This window comes from Melampsora larici-populina (genome assembly GCF_000204055.1).
Source record: "Melampsora larici-populina 98AG31 unplaced genomic scaffold MELLAscaffold_8, whole genome shotgun sequence".
Classification (NCBI taxonomy): domain Eukaryota; kingdom Fungi; phylum Basidiomycota; class Pucciniomycetes; order Pucciniales; family Melampsoraceae; genus Melampsora; species Melampsora laricis-populina.
Genome location: NW_006768772.1, coordinates 812,007 through 836,125, shown reverse-complemented (window position 1 = coordinate 836,125; position 24,119 = coordinate 812,007). Strand labels below are relative to the sequence as shown.

Sequence of the window (24,119 nt, the reverse complement as noted above, 5' to 3'; positions counted from 1 at the left end):
TTGATTGATCTTATCAAATGAAGTGTTTCATAGATAAGAATCGAGTTGGAATCGAAATAGGTGTTTCAAGAGTTTTTGGAAGGTACGTAATGGTTTCGAAAGAAAGGTGAGGTCTTGAATGGTGAGAATTGGCTAATCAAAAATAAGCGTTTATTGAGTGTTTGAATGTATCCACAAAAGGGTTCAATCAAAAGAAGTGTTTGGGAAGAAAGAAGGTGAGGTCTTGAACGGTGAGATTGTTGGCTAATCGAAATCAGTGTTGAGACTGTTTGAAAGAAATGAAATCAGTCGGTCCTATCCAAAGAAGAGATTGCAAAAGAAGAAGGTGAGGAGTTGAATGGTGAGATTGTCGGCTGAAGCGCCGTATCAGAATCAATAGAAACTTGAATCCTTGATTCGAAGGGAAGGTTTAGGTTTGCGACAGAAGTGGAGGAGTTGAATGGTGAGATTGTCGGCTGAAGCGCCGTATCAGAATCAGAGTGATGGAAACTTGAAATCTTGATTCGAAGGGAAGGTTTGCAACAGAAGTGGAGGAGTTGAATGGTGAGATTGTCGGCTCAAGGGCCGTATCAGAATCAGAGTGATGGAAACTGGAATTCTTCAATCGAAGGAAAGGTTTACGAAAGAATTGGAAGACTTGAATGGTGAGATTGTCGGCTCAAGCGCCGTAAGACTACTGAATGGGTCTTTTGAATGGTTCTAAAGAAATGGAATCGAAAAGGAATCGAGAAAGTGTTGTGTTGATGAAGGCTTGGGTGAGAAGAGGGTGATAAGAGGAGGGAGATAGCCTGCCTATAGGTCATTTGGCTATCTCGTGGTGGTCATGGGTTGGGGGTTAGACATGGGTAGAGGGTTAGACACGGGTAGGGGGTGAGTCATTGGTTGGGGCAGATTTGAGACGGGGATAAGGGGACCTCGGTCCTTTTCTACGGTTGTGAAGCTGACATGTTCTAGAACATGTCTGTCATGGGTCGAGAGAGAGGCACTTTGACAGTCTTTGACAGGTCTCTCGCGGTCATACCGCGGTTTTATCTGGTCCCGAGTTAAATCCCGGTGCAACACCAAACTGGGAAAATTACCGATAAATTTTTTAGTAGCTGTAAGTACATACCGGTAATTCTGGACCGGCACGAGCATGCTGAAGCTGGCAATATCAATCAAGTCAATCACGCCTCCTCTTCCGTCTGCGTGAGTAGACTTCACATCTAACTGCGTTCGCGTGATGCGCAGCATTTTATCAACGTACTCGCAACCGAACAGTCATTTTATTCGTTGCTTTAAGTCTCAGCTATCAGACACTGTGATTCGTAACGCAAGGATAAGGCGCGCAAGAGGCGCGCATGAGTCCATACTCGCAACGTTGAGGCACACACATTTTGAATATGTATAGAAATGTCTTTCAAGTTTTTCAAATATGATACATTGATGAAATGTGATCTTGATCACCCATGTGAAATATAGATATAATATACATAAATATATACAGAATCTTAACTTATGGTTTACGGAAGATGTTTTTTGCTGTGGTTTAAACTTTGATTTGGGCATTGTACCTGGTTGTTTCAAGTGTAGCTTGACCCTAAAGATTATCAGATAAAAGCAACCAAAAATTAAAAAGGGATTCCTCGATTGAATTGAAAGAGCGAGAATGATTATAACTTACTTTGAAAGGTTCACTACCAGCACCAATAGCAGTCAAGTAATCAGACTCTTTAACTTGGAATTCCTTTATCAACCAAGCTGTAATGAAAGTCAAAGAAAAAAATACATTGAACATCCAATTCTTTCTTCCTGATCATGTATTTTAAATTGACTCACAAAATACTTCCTTAAGATTAGCATTCTTGATGATTTGACAATCTTTTGTAGCCACTAAACTTATCACTCTCCAATCTACATTTTGACCATTAGATTGATATTTGATATCACCAAGATATGCTTCAAGATGACATCCGTTCCATCTAAAGACTTTATCGGTTTTAGTACCAATCGGACCTGCTCCTCCTGCTTTAGATAGCCAAATCATGATCTCATTGGTACTACAGGGTTGAGCCGTTCCACATTTTGCATCTGATGAAGTCCAGATATCATAAGCCTGAAATACGATTCAGATTAGTAAATATTAAAAGTTAGTAGGTTTCTTATCGTTGAGGATTTTTATTGTATCAACTTACCACATTAGCGACGAGATCTTGAGATCTTTCAGCGTATCTCCATTCCCAAGCTGTTGGGATACTTTTGATGGCACCAATCTTTGGAGGGTTAGCAAGACGATAGTCAAGATTTGCGTCTGGTTTGAATGAGGAAAGAAGCGTTTGAAAACTTATAAATCAATACAAAACTTATACATTTGAAGGATTCAGAGTGAGTGAGAACTTACAAGACTTTACTTGGTTCTTATCATTCTCTGTCTTTGGTTTCCAAGAATAAGTTGTACTCCAAGCAACATCAATTCCTTTAAGACCTTTACTTGCAACCTTTTGAAAACTATCAGATGTAGCCTTATCCCCTTAAAAATCAAATGATGTTTATCAGTTTCATATTCTGACATTCTGATTCGCAAGAGAACTTTAAAATCGACTTACCACCCCAAGCATTGACATAAAGCGTGTAGACATCGTTCAATTTTATATTTCCCCATTGCCCCTGTCCGTTTTGATATGATAATACATCAGTAGTGTCTCCTGTTCTTTTTGACAGACGGGAAGATGAAGTCGACTTGGTAAGCGAAGAGATCAATAATAATATATCAAAAACACTGCATTTGAACATCATGATAGATTGATATAAGATAAGATTCCTATATATATTTATTCGGTTTCGTAAATAACTCCAAGGATGATAAAGCGTTATATATACAATTTTTCCTTTTGGAGACTTCTTTGTTAGATTTCCTGAGGATCGAAAGTCACGAAACAACTCTTTATATAGTTTTCACCTCTGCTCTTATCTACGCCTTTTGCGAGAAATCGTCCGTACTGCCATTCAAAGTTTTATTGAAGTCGGATGCTTTGTTTAGAAACACCTAAAGCTCGGGCCTAATAGAACATTTTCAAATTTTTGAGCTTTCCTACAGTGTTAGATAGCCCGATTGCAAGGTTTAAGCGAGATCATTTTACCCCTAAGCACTCTTGATTCTTGAAGCTCGATGAAGGATGGTACACCTCGAACCAGGTGCCTCGAATGAAGACCATCAAGCATGACGATGAAGAAAACTATGGACGAGTGGATGAGATCTCGACAGCTTGATGACTTCGATGATACGACATCACGGAAGTCAAACTTCTTTCGTTCTTCCTTCTCACTTGGCCTCTTGACTTGAGATCAACTCCGCTGTTACAGGTTGGGATGATACAGACCATAACACCACTAAAGTCTTCGCTCAAGCCTCCGATACGTCCGTCAAGAGTGCAGAGGTCGCTTCCCTCACAAGCGGGAAGAGGTGGAGAAACGTTCAAGCTGCAGGACTTCAAGCAAAAGCTCGGCAACCAACCAATGGAACTGTTTCAGAGTAAAGCAACCGTACTTCGGCAATACATCCACCTGAGCCGTGAGGGTATCAGGTCGCGTGTGTGAACAATTCGAGCATTCTGGAGGAGGGTTTTCGACGCAAAGCAAATGTGCGATCCGAGATTTGAGTGATGTCGTGTGTGACAGTCGACTACATACATTACACATACTCGCTCAGGTGACAGGCTGAGGCACGCAAGGAGTCAGGTGACGAACTCCAAAAGTCTGGTGCAAGAGTCAAGATTCAAGAGTCCACATTCGTCCATAGATATTCCTGTTTCTTGCTATTGACTTGTAAAAGGATGCGTTCCGTAGCTATACTCTGGACAAAATCAACAATCAAACACGATAGGAAACAATTGTGCAATCGATGGCGTCAGTCCTGTCGTAACAACCCAGATTCGATAAAGGAAAAATTCTCTCGACGAAGTGGTCGTCTTGATCTTACAACAGAGAAAAAAGATCTCGAGCGACAAGAATCGTAGAAAAATCAAAGCAGTAGAAAAGCAAGCATACTTGCCGGAATGTCTATTGTGCTTTTGGTGAAAGAGGAAGGCACACTTGTTAACCTCTCAATATAGATCAATGGAAGCATCGGAAGATGCGGCAAGGTAAGATGTGAAAAAGGCAAGCATTGAAAAGCTGACCCAACAGCGGGATGAGACACACTGAGGGAATCATATACAAAATGGTCAGAGGCACTGCTTGTCTACATCACTTCGCTTCCAACAACGTTTCCTTCACCAATCCTTCGACTTCAAACTCTCCCAATCTCACCACACCAAAATTAAAATGCCAGAACAATCACCTCAAGCTAACAACAAACTTGTTCCTGGATACCTTCCACTCGAAATCGTATCTATGATTGTAAAATACTTTGCTGCCCAATTGGAGATTATTCCCTCGGATCCGATGAATAGTGCCGACGAACCGTTCATGTACCTTCCTGAAACCAAAAAACTCCTCAATTTGCGCTTGGTTTCTAAAATTTGGGCCCATGTTGTTATTCCTATCGCATTCCATTCAATTCGTTTGATCTCACCACACAGTGTCGACTGTTTACGTAACAACCAGCAAGATTCCATCCTCTACTCAACATTTTCTCCTGTTAAGCGGATGTGTATTGAAAACTTATTCTGGGAGAAATCACATTGGTTGAACTCCGATGGAGAACTCGACGAAGAAAAAGAACTAAAAACCCTGGATCCGCAGTTCCCTTTGGTTTTGAGGGTGTCGGATGTTATTGAATTGTTCGGGATAAAGTTGACTGAGTTGAAATTGAAGTTTCCCGCAAGGATAGGAATTGATTCGGACATGATGTGCGCTATCAAACAAATCAAATGTCTTAAAAAATTAAATATTCACAGTGAGGAATTGCCAGAAGGAAGCTATGCTGACCCAAAATCATTAGCTGAACTACTAAACGCCACTCCGAACCTGGAATCATTATCAATTTACTTTCCTCATCTCGAAGTTTTACAATTAGAACCCCAAGCTCTATCAAAATTGAGACACTTGTGGTTTTGGTACTCTCCGCGCAACATAAAGGGCCTCCATCATCTCATCAAAGCTGCAAAAGATAGTTTAAAAGTGATCGAATATCTAGCATACCACAGACAGGAAGACCCAGGAAAGGCGATCAAACCAATGCACAAAACTCTTGAAAGCCTCTTCATAGATATAATTCCGGACCACATTCCAGATGTTATCAGTAATACCACATTTCCGAGACTCCGTGTTATGAGAAGTATTGAATGGCCTTTGAAAGATTTTGATCTTACTTGGATCCTATGGCCAATATTTTTTCACGTTCGAACTTTGGTTACCAGCTTTGAATGTGGAAGGCCATATTGGAGGTCGGCCTTGGAAAATCTAGGTGAAGATGATCTAACCAGATCACCTAATTTGAAACACATCGTTTTCACATCGCACCCGGATGACGTCATACAACAGGATGAAGCATTGGCAGAAGATTTGAGAATTCACGGGATATATTGTCATTTCATGCCTCAGATGAATTATGAAAGAATCTTGGTACGTTTAACTGATATTGTATCAACTTGATACTCAAAAATGCTAATCTGATTTGACAACATTTCCACCAATTTTGTACTTGATGCACAGGAATTGGACCTCGACCTTAATGGGCCAATGGAATCTAGTTACCAAGATGAGAACTTTATAGATGCTGTAGAAGTTGAAGAGCCCGAAGTTCAGTTTTGAACTTTCCTTGTACTCTTCTTTGTTTGCTTTGGATGTCAATATATCTAATCCATTTTAGTGCCCTGAAAGAGATCACCTTTTTAACTTCTGGAGTCTGAGCAAGAGCCTTTTAAAAATGAGTCAAAAGAGGTCAAAAATCTACTCACATCTGTACCAGATTTCCACAAGGATATGGAGTGAGAACCGTGTTTAACTAGACTATGCATCAAGCTGGGCTCTTGCTATGGGGTCAGCTTGAGTTTAGGATGATCAAAGATGAAATATTAGATTCTGCAACAATGGGTGAGAAATTCCATCAATTCGTAAGAGTCGCATTAGTTGTCTTAACCTTCATAGCAGCGTACTCAGGAGGCTTGATTAAATTTTGTATCATTGGTCTTCTCAACGTATTTGTCTCTTCGATGTTAGAGTATAACATCACAACAGGGTTCCTTGTACTCAACTGAATTGTAAACAGGCCGCTAGTGTAAATTCGATAGCATCAAAGTCTTCACAAAAAAGTGTTCGCTGCTTCCTAAAGAAATAAGTTAGAAGATATCAAGAGTCCTACACTGACAGAAGAAAAAACATCTCTGACTTCCGGAAAAAGAAAATCAATAGAAAAGCAGGCATGTGTAATTCCGGAACTTCGTTCCTTTTGTTTCCTTTCTCATTTATCTTTTACTTTTGTTAAAACGCTTTTAGAAAAGCCATAAAGACTTTCCTATACGCGTTCTTTCCTTTCTCATCTTTGTAAACAATTATAAAACCTTGTTTCCTAATTAGGGATTGATGTTTAAATCCCTCGACTCATATCTTTTCCAAACTCGGATTCTCAAAGCTGAATCCTCACGTTGTAAATACCATACGTTGTATTTCCTTTTACGGATTGTAGTGTTTTTCGAAAACACTTATAAGCGGATCCATTTCTCACCGAAATGAATCCTCAAGTAACTTCACTTACAATTTCTAAAGCACTTGAAACCTGTAAGAATCACAAATAATTATTTGTGTGTTTTATTTTGTTATAAGTTTTTTAGAGTCTAACAAAATTCCCTATTCTCTTATTTCTTATCTTCGATAAAGTGAAATCACTTTCAGACCTTCAAAGAAAAGAACCTAGTCACCTTTCGAAAATCCAGAAGAATAGATTTTTATTAGCCTCATCGTTTTAGAACAAAGCAACTTTTTTTTAACACGTGAATAAGTTTTCCACTCTCTCACGCGTCATATCAGTTTCTTTGGACCTTAGTCCTTCTTAATCCCTGATCAGTTTTAAAATCGACTTACGGTTGTTAAACCCTCGTTTATAACAGAAACACCAAAAGAGAAAATTCGAAGAGATGTCATCCCCAATGATGAACAGTACTGACGGCCGAATTCCCGTCCAACAAGACGACATGGATCGAGTCGATATGTCGTTTCAACAACAAGCTCAAAGACTAGCGGAATTAGAGAACGCAGTCGGTCAACAGACACATCAACACGAGCGAATTACCAACGAATTGGTAAGTGCACTAAATACCATAAGAGAATTACAAACTGAAATATATAATTTAAAAAATGTACGTACCAACCGACAGGAGCCCAGGATAGAAGCGCTAAAGGTGGAACCTCGCAAGTTCACCGGTTACGGTGATAATCCCGACCTTTGGATCACCGAAATTGAGACGAACTTTTCGTCTCGCAATTACCCAGTCACGCGATGGACTGAGCTAATCATAAACTTCCTCGACGAGGACGCCAGATACTTTTGGCATGAATTAGTGAAGAAACAAGATGGTCAGATTCCATCATGGATGGTTTTTAAGACCAAATTCTTTGAAAATTATAATTATTCCTTAGTGTTATACGAAGTTCGACAACAACTTAAAGCCCTATATTATAAATCTGACATCAATGATTATATCCTCAGATTTAGGAAACTAGCTGTCAAGATCCCAGACAAAAAGTTACCTTTCTTCGAAAGACGATTCTTGTTCCAAGATAAATTACCCGCTAGTTATCAACAAGACCTGAATAAGGTTGATCTAACCAATGAGGACATGGAGGTACTTTACCAGGCTGCTCGAGACTGTGAAAGAAATAATAAACTGACACGCACTGGTTTAAATTCTAATCACTCCTCCAATCATCATAAAAATAACCACCACCATCATCGTAACAACTTCAAGAACCATAACAATTATGGAAAACCACATGCTACCACCGCTACCACGTCCATGAGCGCTCCGATGGACCTGGATAACTTGGATATCTCAAAGGTAGAATGTTTTAAATGTCATAAGTTCGGACATCGAGCTCGAGAGTGTAGATCGTCTAATAAGACTAACAGACGACCAAATCTCACAATGGTGGATTTGACCCCGGATTCTGAATCACAGGATGACCCCGAGACCACCAATGAACCCATGGATCTAGCAGTTGTAGATATCCCACCTGAAGACAATCCCGTGTCTTCAGTAGAATCGGCCTACAACATCATGGGAAAACTCGAACCGGATCCTCGAAAGGAGTTTACGCCAAGACTTATATTCGCGATGAGATTCAAGGAAGAAGTTGGGACGAATCTGTCACCGAGCTAAGAAAGTGGCATAAAGAATACAAACAAATCATAGTAGACACTACAGAGATAGGTGATAAAAGATACCGTATTGCAAAAGAAGCTGAATGGACCTTCATGAAGCTGGCAAATCGTGATCATTACAATTATGCCAATACTGCCAAAGCTATGGAACATGAAACAGAATATAACTTAACACAGAAAAAGAAAATATATAACTTAAATGAATATCGAGAAAGAATCCTACAAGCTCTATATAAAATGCAGAACGCTCCCTCAGATCCGATAGATGTTCAAAACAACAAGAAAGTTTTTGAAGAAAAATATCAAGAATGGAAGCAACATCTTTTAGAGAAATACAAAAACAAACCCAGGTGTTGTGAGTCTTGCCGACTATTTGGATGTGAAGATAGTCCAGAACCAGAAACTAACATAGATGAACGTGCAAAATCAGCTCCAAAAGAACCAACAGAAGTCTTAATTCTCCCAGCGCATGATCCTGACGGAAAGAATGCTTTGTATTTCACGGATCTCGAAAACATCATAAATGAGGAGGATCAAGATATAGTAATGGACAACACACTGATCGACGGTTTCTCTTTCACCAAAACCCCTTTCAATTCCCCTCTTATAGGTCCACAGACTAGTATCTCCCCGGCAATGCCTGAAGCGTCCCGCCGCAAAAAGCGAGAGGGGAGCGGCAGGGGAGCGGGACGCTCCGCCTGCGCTTCCCCGGGTCCGTTGTAGCGGGGTTTTTCGCCCCGTCCGCGCTTCCCGGGGTTTTTCTTTGTTGTAGTGGAGCGCGGCATTAGTGGGGCGGTTAGAAACTCTCGCCCCGCTCCATTATGCAGGCTGTCAGATCTAACATGTAGCGGTTTCGAGGTATACTTCAAGATATCAGCCAACCGATTCCTTTCCGACCGATCCTTTGCCGCCATACGTCGATTCCTTTAAGATATCGTATGATATCGTATATCCGCAGATATACAATATCTGATCTGACCTTCGAAAAGAGTCTAATCCCAGCCACAATCAAATGTTCATCTCATAAAAGATACCGCCAACCACCAAAAATCGTACGTTCTTCTCTTCACTCGACCATTTTTGACTCTTTTCTTGCCTCCACTGACATCTTGATTATCTCACATCAATACCTGAATCAACACTTAGGTCCTTCAAGAATCAACGTGACACCAGCACTGTTTACGGTGGGGCTGGCTGTCTCAAAATGGGGGCCATGGGTCACTCGATGACGCTGAAAGAAATCTTCATCCTGGATCCGACTTATAAGGTATGTCGACTCTTGTTCAGTTCATATTCAGTCTCGCCAATCTTCCCATTTCAAGAATTCTGCTAAGATTGTACCCAAAAAATTCTAATATTTTATATATTTAATTTTCCTGTTTTAGACTTTCCAACCGTTTGAATTTTTTGTTCAATCACTAAACAACTCGATCATGCGCCCTCCATCCTCCTCGCTTGCTCCTCCTGCTGCTACTAGTATCGCTCCCACTAGTACGGGCCCCACCCTTTGTCCAAGAACCCCTACTCAACCTAGACCTGGATTTGTTCCCCAATCACCTGATCTACGAGTCTCTTCTGTTCGCCCGTCTCCAGTACCTGAAACGGCCGAGTCCGACAATCAAGACATCTATGAAGTTTCTAGTGGCCAATCTGACACCAGCGATGGGATTGGTAGTCAAGAAGTCATTGAGATTGAATCTGACGAGTCCGACACAAGGTCCTTACCGGATCCTTCCTCACGAAAGAAGACCACCCGTAAGTTTCGACCAAAGGTTCATGTGGTCAAAAGTCGAGGCCGTCCACGTGGTTCTGGTGCCTCAATCACCTTAACTCGCCCCCCTTCCAAGAAGTCCAGGAAAGGACGACTTCAGGTAAGCTTAATCACATTTTCCTCGCAGCTCCAATCACTGACGCTAATCTTTGATTGAATGTAGGCCACAGTTCCTGATGTGATCGATGTGGATCAAGACTCAGACGTTGAGATCGTCCAGTCGCCCGGTGTTCGACGTGCTCAGCTCAAACGTGTCAGCAACTTGTTGGGGTATTACCATCCCCCAACTCATGTCAAAGGCGAGGTAAGCCGTCCTTTTCACTCATCCATTCCCTTTCCTCACTTTTCTCTTGTGTTTATTCTTTTCTATTACTTCTTCATTGTAGAAAGGAGACGACCCTCGAAGCTACAAATGCCAAATGTGTGCCGGAGTCTACATCTGTGGAGCTCGTAGTCACTACAATTTGTACGCACATCGTGACGGAGCCAAAGGTTGAGCGGCGTGTCCCCGAAGAGCTCGTGCCATTCAAGCTGGCTTCGAGTTGCCAAAGACTTGGGCTGAAGAACAAGCTGATAACGCTCAAGACCTGAACGAAGCCAACGGACAATCGACTCTAGATGTTTTTCTGTCTCAACCCACCTTCAATGTTGACATGTGCAACATTGTACTTATTATCTGGATTTTATGGCATGCACTGCCATTCAATCGGTTCTATGATGGTCCTTTAAGAGCCGCATTCAAGCTAGCTAATCGACGAGCGGATTTGAGGACCCCAACCTGGGCCGCAGGTATTGCAAAGGATCTGTATCTCAACCTGAGCTCGGCTGCTATAGATTTAGTATTGGTAAGCTTCACCTTCATTTCGCTTTACTTATTCCAATTGTTCCATTTCTTTATACTCTTTCATACAACTGATTTACTGACATGTGCATTTACATCTGTTCATAGGTTAATGCAGGAAAGTTCTCTCTCGTCCATGATGTCTGGACTACGAAAGGTAATAGATATGCATTTATTGGAGTATCAGCCAATTTCATCGATGAGAATTGGAAATACCAATTGGTTCACCTCACTCTCAAAATGGTTGCTTGGAACAAGATGGGATTCTTGCTTGCTCGACCAGTTGGTCAATTCTTGATCAACAACGGCCTTCACGCTAAGATAAGTACTGTTTTTGTACCTCTTACATCATACAAGTAACTAATTCAAAGATTGAACCCTTACATGCTAGCTCAAACAACCGACTCGGGATCCAACAATAACACGATGGCTAAAGAGATGGAGCATATGTTTGCTGAATCCAATGAGAAAGTCGAATGGGATTCTTCTAAGAATCACGTCCGATGCTATGCTCATAAGCTCGGACTTGTGGTTAAGCATGGTTTGAATTCAATCGGTTTAGCTGCAGGTCACATCAAACCAACTACTCCTCCCAACACCACCATCCCAATCCCCTCGATCGTCCTCAACGAAGACATGACCGAATTGGTTGGGTCTGATGATTCAGACGATGATTTTTATGTTTCACCCTCATCGAATCCTCATGTTGACTCCACTTCAGATGTCGAAGATGGTCCCAACTATGATTATGTCTCTTCTAGCCCGTGTGTTGTGGTTCAGGGAGCCACCAAGGTATGTGGTTTTTCAATTGATTTTCTTCACCTTGATCTCATTCAAAGCTGACTGATTGATTGACCTAAACACCAGCTCAAAGATATCAATGCCCTTTTAACTCAAAGCAATGCCCGGCGTGGAGAATTCGCAGCTCGGGCGGCACAGATGGGATATGAAGGTCCTGCTCCGATTGCAGGATGGGGTGTAAGGTGGAACATTGACCTAGCAATGTTCTCAAACTTGGTCGCTGGTCGTGATGTGAGTCTCTCTGCTCAATCTTTTTTTGATCATTTCATTAATTTTTTGTTTAAATTTTTCGCCTTATAGGTGATTGATTCAATCCTCATCGCCGATCGAAAGACCAGGTACTATCAAGGTGCCATGATGTCTATGGAGGAATGGGATGCCGTCGATGAGTTGTGCAAAATTTTAAAAGTAAGTGTTCCATCTCTGGTATTAAGAACAAGAAACCAATTGCTAAACTAACCCATCTCCTATATGGCTATGTGTAGATATTCCACTTCTCCACCAAACAGATGGAGGGTGACTTTTCATCTGGATCAGTCCTTCTGGCTGAGTACCTGCGTGTTACCGAAGTCCTTCACGAATTACGTGATGCCTCCAACTTCCCGAGCTTGATCAACATGATTGATACCATGCTGGTCAAGCTGGCTGTTTATCAAGAGGAGGCTGCCTTGTTGGACGTAATTGTACTGGCTACCGTTATGAACCCGAAGTATTGACTTAAATTCTTTGATCTCCACTATCCCAAACACTCCGAGACCGCAAGAGAACTCATAGAACGTAAATTTCAAGACTCATTGGCCGGTTGGCCTGTCACCCCTCCTTCAACGCCTCCTCCCGTTCCCGCCACCGGCAATCCCTTTGATCACTTTGACATCTTCACCTCCTCTGCTACCCATCAATCTTCTGAATCAATCCGATCGGCTGAGCTCAAGGTTTATCTACAAGGGACTGTTCCGATCACTCCAGGCCAATCCGAGCTCACTTGGTGGAAGGTGAGATTGGTATTACTTCTCGTTTCCTTAATTTTCTATATTAATTCTTTGTTTCCCTCTCTCAGGACAATGCCGAATGATTCCCTGTTTTAGCAAGCCTGGCCCAGGATTATCTTTCGATATCAGCTACCTCGTGCTGTGTGGAACGTACATTCTCTTCAGCAGCCGACATCGCCGTACCTGCACGTGGATCTTTAAAACCTAAGACCATATCTCGTGCTGTAGGGTGCAGACAATGGCTGCAAGCTCACATCCCCGTGATCGGCCGATTTGCCGATGCAATTGCTTATGTTACTTCCTTTGCAGCTAACATGAAGAAGAAAAAGAAGGACTTATAGATTTATTCTTGTATATTATACAATTTAAACCACTCATTGGTAATTCTTGATATCACTTTCTATTGTTTCTCTTCTCATCTTATTTTAGTTTTATGTTGGGTTCTATTCCTCTTCTGTTCAGCCAGCTGTGGCTTATGCTTGAGTGCCCTCAAGTTTATGTTTGCTTTTTCCCTTCCTATTTTGTTTGTCTGGTTATGTGTCCGTACTTACACACGTTTAATTAAAGTCCTATTTTTGATTTGTGTCTGGCAAGATAAAAGGTTGTCTGTTTTGTTTTCTGCTTCTATCGCTGTTTGTGTATTTATTTCTTCTGTGTGCATATTAATATAAAAAAAAATTGTGAATAGTACATCCTGCCCGCTGTGAGGACCAGAAAAACAAAGTAGCGGGGCGCGAGCGGGTCTGGGAGTCGCGGCGCTGCATAGGTTATGAAGCGGGTCTTTTTTTAGAGCGGATCGAAAGCGATTGAGACTGTAGCGGGTCTTCGAACCGTTACAAAAAAAAAAGGAATTAGCGGAGCGCTTCAGCTATTGTCCCCGGATAAAGAGTTAGAAAGTGTGGAAGCGTGGAATAAAATATACTCCCTGTGTAAGAAGAGATCCAACGATCACTTGGACTCAAAAGAAGATGAAGAAGAACCAGTTTTTCTAGACTTACATTTGGTGGACGACCTGAACAACGTGACGAGTTCGTCTACTCTACCTTTATACACTTTTTTCACTAGCTCTAACTCCCCTTTACGCACAATCCTAGATACTGGAGCTGCTGCAAATTACATCTCTAGGGATAGAGCCTTGGAAATCTTAAAAAACGACCTGAAAACTAAGGTAATCGACGAACCTAAACGCCAAGTCCGTTTAGCAAATGGGTCCACTGAGGACTGTGGACGTAAGATAGAATTTTTTATATCAGTGTCCGGCTTCAGGATGAAAATTAGCGCATATTGTCTAACCTTACCTCATATTGATTTAATCTTAGGACTACCCTGGTTTCAAGAGTACAAACCAGTCCCAGATTTTTCAACAGGAATCTACTCGCTTTCCTCAAAACCAACAACTTTAGACATCCGCCCTAACAAGAAATCAAGAGAGTCGAGCGTAAATACAATTGAAAAATTGTCCCCTCAGGAACAAATCAAAAGACTGGCTGAATCTACGGCACCAGACTGTTTTGCCGAAAACATTACTGTTGGAGCCAACACCACCTGCACTCACACAATCGACACAGGGGACGCGAGACCAATCAAAGCGCACGGCAGACCACACTCACCACCTGAACATGCAGTGATCAATCAGTTTGTGGAGGAAGGTCTAAGAGAAGGTATTATTGAGAAGTCTTCTTCTCCATGGTCCTTCCCAATTGTACTAGTCAAAAAAGCTGATGGATCAACTCGCGTGTGTATTGATTATCGAAAACTCAACAACGTCACAATCAAAAACGCCTATCCGTTACCACGAATAGACGAAGTATACCAGTTTCTTAGCAACGCGAATTGGTTCAGCACTATGGATCTAAAGAGTGGATTCTGGCAGGTACCAATGGACCCACGGGACAAACTCAAGACTGCTTTCACTTGTCGAGCAGGACACTTTCAGTGGAAGGTAATGCCCTTTGGTCTTTGTAATGCCCCGGCTACTTTCCAGTCCATGATGAATGACATCCTTGCTCCCATCATAGACAGGTACGCGATGGTTTACCTAGATGACGTTATCATATACTCCAAAACTCTAGAAGATCATAAGAGACACGTAAAAGAGGTCTTGACACTTTTGAACAAACATAAACTAACATTATCTCCAAAAAAATGTAATTGGGCACAAAATAAACTTTTGTTTCTAGGACACGTTGTCGACGGCGGCGGAATCAGGACCAACCCAGAAAAAATCTCGAAAATCCTGGACTGGCCTGTGCCAGAAACAGTCACGCATGTGCGAGGTTTCTTGAACCTCTGCACATACTACAAACGATTCATAAAAGACTTTGCGAAGATCGCCTCCCCAATCTACAAGTTAACGGAAGGATCCCTAAAACCAGGCACTGCCATTAATTGGTCCAGCGAACAGCAGGAAGCCTTCACGGCTCTGAAGACAGTGTTGACTGAGACAGTCACCCTGCCACACCCTATTCCTTTCTACCCCTTTGTTTTAGACACGGACGCATCAAAGACTTGTATTGGAGCGATTCTACAACAAGATACAGAAGATAAATTCGATAAAGATGTGTTTTCCTTAGAAAATTACAGTAAGGACGTAAAGAACAGGAATCTAAGACCAGTTGCTTTTGAATCAAGGAAGCTTTTGAAGACTGAACAACGGTACTCAACACAAGAGAGGGAACTGCTTGCGATTGTTCACTCCTTAAAACACTTCCGAGGCTTGATCGCCGGCTCTCCAATCCTTGTTAGAACAGACCATGAAAGCCTCAAACACTTTCAAACACAACAATACACCAACCCTAGATTAGCACGGTTCTTAGACGATATCGAGTCATACAATGTACACATCGTATACAGACCAGGTAAGCACCAGCTTGCTGCAGATGCAATGTCCAGAAGACCTGACGCACCCTCAGATGTTAACCCTCCAGAGATAGCGGAGCCGTTATACATCATCAACAATGATAACAGCCCTGAAGTCGATTTCGCCAAACTACAAGAATACTATGATTTATTAGACCACGGACGAAATCCCTTAAATGTTGGTTCAGGAAACTTTGACATCATAAGGCGACAAATGGTTAGGCGCGAGCCTGACCAACCGGACCAACGACCCAAGGCAGTTCTCATGACGAAGGAAGAAGCGGAACTGGTATGCATTGCGACACACATAAACCTTGGTCACCGAAATTACAAAGACGTTATAATAAACATGAAAAACAACTATTGGTTCCCGAATATGAACAAATTCATCGAAGACACGATTAAAGATTGTAAAGAATGCCAGATCCACACGCCGCATTCTGACAAAGAAAATTTACCTATCCAAGTTATTGAACGAGGTAAACCCTTCCGCAAGTGGGGAATGGATTTCGTTGGACCTCTACCCAAAACAAAAAACGGTAATGAATTCATCTTAACAGCCATGGATTATGGTACAGGTTGGGCCTACGTGGTCCCTCTCAAGAAAACTTCGGCTGAAGCTGTCGTGGAATTAGTCAAACAGCTTTGCTTAGCACATGGACACCCCGATGAAATCACCACGGACAACGGAAGTGAGTTTCATTCGCATCTCGTTCAACATTACTTGAGACAAAGCAAAATTAAACATATACACACGACTCCTTACCATCCCCAAGGCAATGGACTCATAGAACGGTTTCATGGTACACTCATTGGAGCTATTAAGAAATTCTGCGCACCTTATAACCAAACACTATGGGACCAATATCTCAACAAAGCCCTTTTTGCTTACCGTGCTTCTCATTCAAACTCGTTGAAAGCTTCACCTTTCGAAATGACTTACGGCATTGAGGCAAGCTTCCCTCCCATTTTTGCTTTAGGAGACAGCCCAGTCCTGGTTAGCAAGAAAGATATACAACTAACCCAAGACTTGCGTCGAGCAGATCTCGAAAGATTCTCCAAAAGAAGACAAGATCGCATTGATGAAATCAATGAGAGATCAAGGGAAAGACTGCGAGGGTCAGAAGAACAATTTGTCGAGCGCCATCTTAAAACCAGAGACTTGGTATGGCGAAAATTTGAAGGACGCCCTTCGAAGCTACATCCGCGGTGGGACGGACCTTTCATCATACGAGACGCTAGTCCTAACGCAGCCAAATACGGTCGGAAGATTAATTGAACAACTGCGTTTTCTATCAAGACTAACAATTGAAAACGAGGAAATTGACATCCTATATTCCCTAAGGCTCAGCCTGAGCCCCGGACCAGCCCCCCGATTGGTCCGGGATTCGGGCGGAGGTTCTAGAACCCCCGATGATCGGGGATCCCCGCGAGTCGGGTGTTGGGCGTAGAAATCGAAAAAAATACTATCCGCCGGGTACCCGACGAGTAAAAAAAGTATTTAAAACACTCCATCACAGGTAAAAACTACCTAGTCCATTGTCAGGGGAGGCCCTACCAAGCACATGGGAACCTTGCCAGCACTGCCATGGCTGTGATGTGAGGCCCTGAGTGCAATTTAAACATCAAGTGGACACTTTTTTTCGACCTATTTGGCATGAATATCGATAAATGACCCGGTCCGGTGTTCAAACCTGGGTGAGGGACCCTTTTTGGTCCAGCCAACGAGTCCCCGGCGGGGAACCCGGTCAGGGTTCGGGCAGACAATTTTTCAAAAAAAACTCGTTCGGGGACCCCCAAACGGGCTTGGGAGGTCTCTCTACCCGTCGGTTCGGGGGCCGGGCGAGCCACTACTCGACGGGTAGCGATCGGGGCTCGGGCTGACCTAAGGCATGAACTAGAGTTCACGCTGTCAGAAGTAAAAGAAGAAATTAGCATGGCAGAAGGGGCCTTCGGTACAAACGAGGATGTTTGACTCTTAAGTGGGGGATAGTGTAATTCCGGAACTTCGTTCCTTTTGTTTCCTTTCTCATTTATCTTTTACTTTTGTTAAAACGCTTTTAGAAAAGCCATAAAGACTTTCCTATACGCGTTCTTTCCTTTCTCATCTTTGTAAACAATTATATTACTTTTGCTAAAATGCTTGGCCCAATCGAGAAAAAATAAAAACAAAATTCACCGCAGCAGTCACAACGCAGCAGAGAGAAAAAAGTAGGGTGCGCTCAAGCTCCCATCTGTTCCATCCTTTTGATTACCCCGCTGCCACCAATAATTTTTCATATCCTTCAAATCCCTGTCGATGACTTCATTTTGCTCACTCAACTCAACTAACGCATCTATCCATTGTGGATAATTGATTGCTGATATCTGTAAGCAAAAAGATACACTTGATTGCTTCATTTCCTCCCATTTCTCTCTTCAATGCATCTCGTTCATCTTACTGATAATCCCTAATATCATCTTTAGGTATCCTCCTCCAATACCTACCACCACACTGTCCCGAGTTGAACCCGATCGAGTTTGAAGTATGCGTTGAAGTTTGATGTCCGGAGATCACAAGTTTCATCATCTAGGTCAAATCCAGTTGAACCGATCCAGAAGGCAGCTCATAAGACCTTTACATCTGAATTACAAAGCTAGATTGTTCATAGTAGATGAATTGTAGTTAGAGCAGATGTCATTGTACAGGAACCAGAATCAAGAAATTCTAGATAAGATTGATGTGAAAATCGAGATCGTTTCAATCTTCTTCATAGAATCACAAGCAAATCAATTGATTTTGATCTTGTTAAAAAAATCAGTCTCTAGATTACATCAGAGAGCCGAGATTGTTTCCAATCTCTTCCATAGGAACAAAGGAAGATCAATTGGTTTTGACCGAGCAAAACCAGTTGATCTTTGGATTTTGAATGTCTTTGAGAAAACTGATATCATTTTTCATCTCGTTCATAGGACCAAAGACAAATTGAATGGGTTTGGATGACTTGTTCAAACCCGATAAGTTCTTAGTTTAACTTTTATTGCCCTCATAAGAGATCTGAGATTGTGTTAAACTTGCAATCATAGGATGATCTCATAGCAGGATCAACCGGAAACTGATTGGTTTTGAGATTGTTCATAACCAATCGATTATTCTGAAAATCTCACTTACCTTGAAAACTCACTCACATTTTGAATATCTTTCATAAGATATTCAATCTCATACTTTTGTTATTCAGAAGAGCTCGGCACTGGACCAGTTGAAGATATGTAAGATACATCTTATTCAACTTGCCCTTTTTCTCAGATTAGCATAGCAGTTATGAGCTCCATAAAAGCTTCAATATCGTTTCTTTTTTCAATTCTTAACAAATACTCGTTATCAATATATGAGGAACAGTGTAGAGAGAAGTTTCACATATCAGATGACTGCTTTCCTGGTTGAGCTGCAAGAGCGTGGGAAAGAAGAGCTGATGAGGTGATGGTGAGGAAAAGCCAGGCAAGCCGATCACCGATATTGGACTGTGTTGATGTGAGGATGGTCATCTGAATCAAACCATATGAAAAGGTTGTTAGAAAGCACACCAAGAGGAAATGAATAAGAGGCATTTATAACGTAACACGTAGAGTGACTTACCAATAGTTTCAATAGTTTCACAAGCCCATCTTGCAAGAGTGTGCAAAGAAAGAGGTGGCAAGGTGATGGTGAACTAGAGACTATATAGAGGTGGGTGATAGAGCAGCGGAATGGGAGGGAGGTGACGACTCGCACCACAGCTGAAGAGACAGCACCCTTTAAAACTTTTTTCTCTCTGCTGCGTTGTGACTGCTGTGGTGAATTTTATTTTTATTTTTTCTCGATTGGGCCAAGCATTTTAGCAAAAGTAATAAAACCTTGTTTCCTAATTAGGGATTGATGTTTAAATCCCTCGACTCATATCTTTTCCAAACTCGGATTCTCAAAGCTGAATCCTCACGTTGTAAATACCATACGTTGTATTTCCTTTTACGGATTGTAGTGTTTTTCGAAAACACTTATAAGCGGATCCATTTCTCACCGAAATGAATCCTCAAGTAACTTCACTTACAATTTCTAAAGCACTTGAAACCTGTAAGAATCACACATGCCTGTCAAAATTTTTATTGTGCTTTTGGAGAGAGTGAGCCACACTGGTCAAATCCTCAAAAGAGAACAACAAAAGCTTTGGGAGAAAGCATGGCAAGTCAAGATCCAAACAATGCAAGAATCGAGACGCTGATGGAGCAGCGGGATGAGACTCGCTCAGGGAATCGAGTACAAAATCGTCAGACATATGTCACTTCAGCTCGCTCCCATCGACATTTTCTTCATCAATCCTTTCAATCAAAACTCTTCATCTCACTACACACAAATCAAAATGCCCAATCAATCATCTCAAACAAACATCAAACTTGTCCCTGGATACCTTCCAGTCGAAATCGTAACTATGATTGTGAAAATATTCGCAGCCCAACCAGCGATGACTCCCTCAGATCCGATGAACAGTGCCGCCGAACCATTCATTCACCCATCTGAAACCAGAAAGCTTCTCAACTTGCGCTTGATTTCTAAGAATTGGGCTTTTGCTGTTATCCCTTTTGTGTTCCATTCAATTCGTTTGACTTCAGCAAGAAGCGTCAACCTTTTACTCAGAGACTGGACAAATTCCACCGTAAACTCAACATCTCCTGTTAAGCGACTGTCCATTGAAAACCTATTTTGCAATATATTGCAATTTAGAAACTCAAATAGAGAGACTCGAGCCGGACGAGCAGTAAATCAATCCGGAAGCCTGAATCCGAGATCCTCTTCTGTCTTCTTGTATCAAGCGGCAGAAGTGATTGAATCATTTGGGAAAAACTTGACTGAGTTGAACTTCAAGTTTATTAACTCAGTGGGCTTTTCATCCAACATGATAAAAGCCATTAAAAAGATCAAATGTCTTAAGAAATTGAATATTCAAATGACTGATGATATGCCAGAAGGAAGTATGGCCGACATGGCTTCGCTTTCTGAGTTATTAAACGCTGCTCCGAACTTGGAATCGTTATCAATTTACTTTACACATCTCGGAACTTTGGTATTAGAACCTCAAGCTTTATCAAAATTAAAACATTTATGGTTTTTATACTCTATTTATAATATAAATGCACTCCATGATTTCATCGAAACTGTAAAAGATAGTTTAAAAGTGATCGAATATGTATCATATAATGGACAAGACCACGTAGGAATGGCGATCGAAGAAACTCAAGAAACCCTTCAATGTCTTTTTATAGATGAACTTCCTGAAAACATTCCAGAAGTTATATCTAATGTCACATTTCCAAAACTTAGCGTGATGCGAAACATTTTTTGGCCATTGAAAGATTTCAATCTTGATTGGCTTCTATGGCCAATCTTTTTGAATGTTCGAACTTTGGTTACTGATTATACCAATGCAAGGCCTTATTGGAATTTGGCTTTGGAAAATCTAGGTGAAGATGATCTAATTAAATCACCTAATTTTAAACACATCGTTTTCACAGGTCTCCCGGATAACAGTATACCGGATGAAGCATTGATCGGCGCTTTGGAACGTTTTGGTATACAATCTCATTTTATGCGTCAGTTGAATTATGAAGAAATTTTGGTACGTCTAACTGCTCTGACATCATATGTAAGTTGATATTCAAAGAAAAAATCTGATTTGGTATCACCATTTTTGTACTTGATCCACAGGAGTTAGACCTCGAGCTTAATGGGCCAATGGAATGAGTAAATCTACTCAGGAGAACTGGATAGACGCTTGAAGTTGGGTGCTTGTGTGGAAACAAAAGTATAGATTGGAACTTTTCTTGTACTATTCCTTTGTTTGCTTAAGATGTCTTACCCATACCAATTGATTCTGTGGAAGAGCTCCCCTTTGTACACTTTTTTTTTAGAAAATGAGTTGAAAGATATCAAAAACTTCAACTTCAAGAAGTCCTCACACCTGGAACAGATCTCCACCAAAATATGGAGTGAGAGCCAGGTACGAGATTAAACTTTGCTTCAAGCTGGCCCCTTGATACATAGGCCTAAGGGGGAAGCTTGCCTAGAAGCATCAAAGATGTCACATTAGTTTTGGGGTTTTCCATTATCATTGTTTCCCTTGTCACTTTGTAAGGGTCAGACCCATTACCATCTTTAAGAGGACTCAGGAGGTTTGAATTGATTTTTTATCATTGGTTTTCTCAAAGTATCCGAATTCATTGTTCACAAATATCATACTCCAATGCAGATCTGGTACTTGAGTGGTGGTCATCAAATCTCATTGAGAGCACAAAGTTGAATTTCACAACAAGGTCATTTGATGAGGTTTTCAATTTGTTGAATTGTTCAATCAGTCTTGGCATGAGTCCATCCATCCCCAGACTTAAAACTCTTGTAATGGTCCCAATGACAAAGACCTCCAGAAATTGTAGTTGGAATTATCTTGTATATTTGACAGACTCAAAATGTATTAAACAAAGTTCACATCACAAGTTGGTGTTTTCAGTTGATCATACAACAAATGTCTGTTCAACTCAACTTAATCAGTGTAACCATACCCATGCTTGAAAAACTCGACATCTCCAACGGATATTCTGAAAAACTATTGTTATATTTATTTTGTAAATTTGTCAAGTGTGTATTGTAAAAAGATTATAAAGAAGCGCAATCAATTCTTGAGAAGTTTTGACAAGAGAAACTTGTGATCTATTTCATGGGTCCATTAAGCCTATAATCCAATTCCTAAGAATCAATCAGATAAATCAGTGAGAGTTTATGAAAAACTTGATTATAATCTTAGACTTCTTCATGTGGAATGAGAATAGGAAATCTTCAACGCACCATGATTTCATCACAGGTCATTCCATCCATAACATGACATTGAATTCCATAAACTTCAAACACTTCATCTAAACCTTCAAGTTTATCATGTATAGAAAAAAGTTCAATAAGTGTTAATTGACACTTGATCAGAGTGTAGCCATACCTATGCTTGAAAAACTCAACATCTCCAGCGGATATCCTGATAAACTATTATTATATTTATTTTGTAAATTTGCCAAGTGTGTATTGTAAAAAGATTATAAAGAAGCGCAATCAATTCTTGAAGAGTTTTGATAAGAAAAACTTGTGATCTATTTCATGGGACCATTAAGCTTATAATCCAATTCCTAAGAATCAATCAGATAAATCAGTGAGAGTTTATAAAAAACCTTTATAATCTTAGAATTCTTTATGTGGAATAAGAATAAGAAATCTTTGACAGACCATAATTTCATCACAGGTCATTTCATCCATAACATGACACACCCATGGAAGTTAACTGACAAAGGTGAGGTCTAGAGTTTTTAGGTTGCTATCGAATAGGTCGATCAATTTTGTTTGTAACTGGTTCATTGAAACTGGAGTTGATTCTTTTTGTAGCTAACAAAAATAAAATCAAAAACAATCATGGTTAATCTTTCATCATACTCATATCAAAAGGTCAAGTGAAAACTTACCATCTTCTTTTGATAACTTACTAGCATCTTCTTCTTCTTTATTTTCGTCTTCTTATGAATACCAAAGTTGTTCATTTCCATTTATCTAAAAACCCCTTTGTACATCTTGAATGATTTATTCAAACCGGTTTAAAATAAAATGGTAATAACAGCTTTAGACCAAGCTTAAGAAATCGATCTTAATCGAAAGCTTTGTTTAATCGGTTTATAAAGATTTGATGTATAATATCGATCGGTAATCTTTTTGATTCGTTCATCAGTTTTATTTTGGTTTTCTTCTCTTGTGTTTAAAAATCGATGGTTTGATGGTTTCCCTGGAAATTTGTCAAGGTCTTCAACATTTGATTTATCCAGAAGCCTTCAAGTCGTTCCAGACCGTTTTCCTCTTGTATTCAAATTATTGTCAAGGTTTTTCTTGTGAATCGTACTTTGAAATGTGTAATCACGCATCTCTACAATCACTTTATGATAGGTTTACTTTAAGCTTACCTCAGCAGGATTGTGACAAAGCTCCACATAGCCCCTTATCCAATGATTGCTCTACACGCGCACGATGCTCATACAGCGCTAAATCACATCGTTCCGGTCAATGGAATACCCACACCGATGGAATTCTCATCTTTCTTACGGGGTATTTTCTCTCTCTACAAACATAGCCCGAGGTGCGATGATCGATGCAAGCCTGTGCTTATGGATCCACTCGGAAATCGGACCATCCCGTATCCCTGGATTAACTCCTCGGATAAAACCGTATCAATACTATTACCACCTAACATATACTACGTCATGGATTCTGAAATCACAAGGTTCAAACTTATGATAGCATCGTTTCTTAGTTCCCTAAAGATTCCTTGATCTATAGACAACGCTAAAAATGACTTCAAATATGAAAAGAGCAAAAAAAAAGTAAGGGACGTGACTTCAGGAAACATTTTGATTCATAAATTTTTCAGCTATAAAACCAAGATTTGAAAATCAAAATACTTACATGTATCACTTTGAAAGTTGATTAGAAATATGAGAATTTATAGTCTTGGATGAATGGAA

General features: G+C 40.8%; 5 protein-coding genes across 5 annotated transcripts; 3 read left to right on the top strand and 2 right to left on the bottom strand.

The window, feature by feature from the left end:
- Nucleotides 1-1,528: 1,528 nt before the first annotated feature.
- Nucleotides 1,529-2,772, bottom strand: MELLADRAFT_104093 (endoglucanase; the record flags this gene model as incomplete). The annotated part of the gene is made up of 6 exons (XM_007407075.1): nucleotides 1,529-1,579; nucleotides 1,664-1,740; nucleotides 1,819-2,095; nucleotides 2,175-2,290; nucleotides 2,381-2,509; nucleotides 2,586-2,772. The coding sequence occupies 6 exons, from the start codon at nucleotides 2,770-2,772 to the stop codon at nucleotides 1,529-1,531; spliced, it is 837 nt and encodes a 278-aa protein (XP_007407137.1).
- Nucleotides 2,773-4,302: 1,530 nt separating this feature from the next.
- Nucleotides 4,303-5,733, top strand: MELLADRAFT_95864 (uncharacterized protein; the record flags this gene model as incomplete). The annotated part of the gene is made up of 2 exons (XM_007407264.1): nucleotides 4,303-5,544; nucleotides 5,635-5,733. 2 exons carry the CDS (start codon nucleotides 4,303-4,305, stop codon nucleotides 5,731-5,733), a joined length of 1,341 nt encoding a protein of 446 aa, XP_007407326.1.
- Nucleotides 5,734-7,055: 1,322 nt separating this feature from the next.
- Nucleotides 7,056-9,654, top strand: MELLADRAFT_104091 (uncharacterized protein; the record flags this gene model as incomplete). Its single annotated transcript, XM_007407265.1, has 6 exons — nucleotides 7,056-7,220; nucleotides 8,097-8,167; nucleotides 8,272-8,842; nucleotides 9,302-9,351; nucleotides 9,446-9,566; nucleotides 9,598-9,654. 6 exons carry the CDS (start codon nucleotides 7,056-7,058, stop codon nucleotides 9,652-9,654), a joined length of 1,035 nt encoding a protein of 344 aa, XP_007407327.1.
- A 10,282-nt stretch (nucleotides 9,655-19,936) lies between these two features.
- Nucleotides 19,937-21,315, top strand: MELLADRAFT_104090 (uncharacterized protein; the record flags this gene model as incomplete). Its single annotated transcript, XM_007407266.1, has 2 exons — nucleotides 19,937-21,190; nucleotides 21,280-21,315. 2 exons carry the CDS (start codon nucleotides 19,937-19,939, stop codon nucleotides 21,313-21,315), a joined length of 1,290 nt encoding a protein of 429 aa, XP_007407328.1.
- A 963-nt stretch (nucleotides 21,316-22,278) lies between these two features.
- MELLADRAFT_61080 (uncharacterized protein) lies at nucleotides 22,279-23,147 on the bottom strand (the record flags this gene model as incomplete). The annotated part of the gene is made up of 4 exons (XM_007407074.1): nucleotides 22,279-22,314; nucleotides 22,414-22,602; nucleotides 22,900-22,995; nucleotides 23,073-23,147. The coding sequence occupies 4 exons, from the start codon at nucleotides 23,145-23,147 to the stop codon at nucleotides 22,279-22,281; spliced, it is 396 nt and encodes a 131-aa protein (XP_007407136.1).
- Nucleotides 23,148-24,119: the final 972 nt, after the last annotated feature.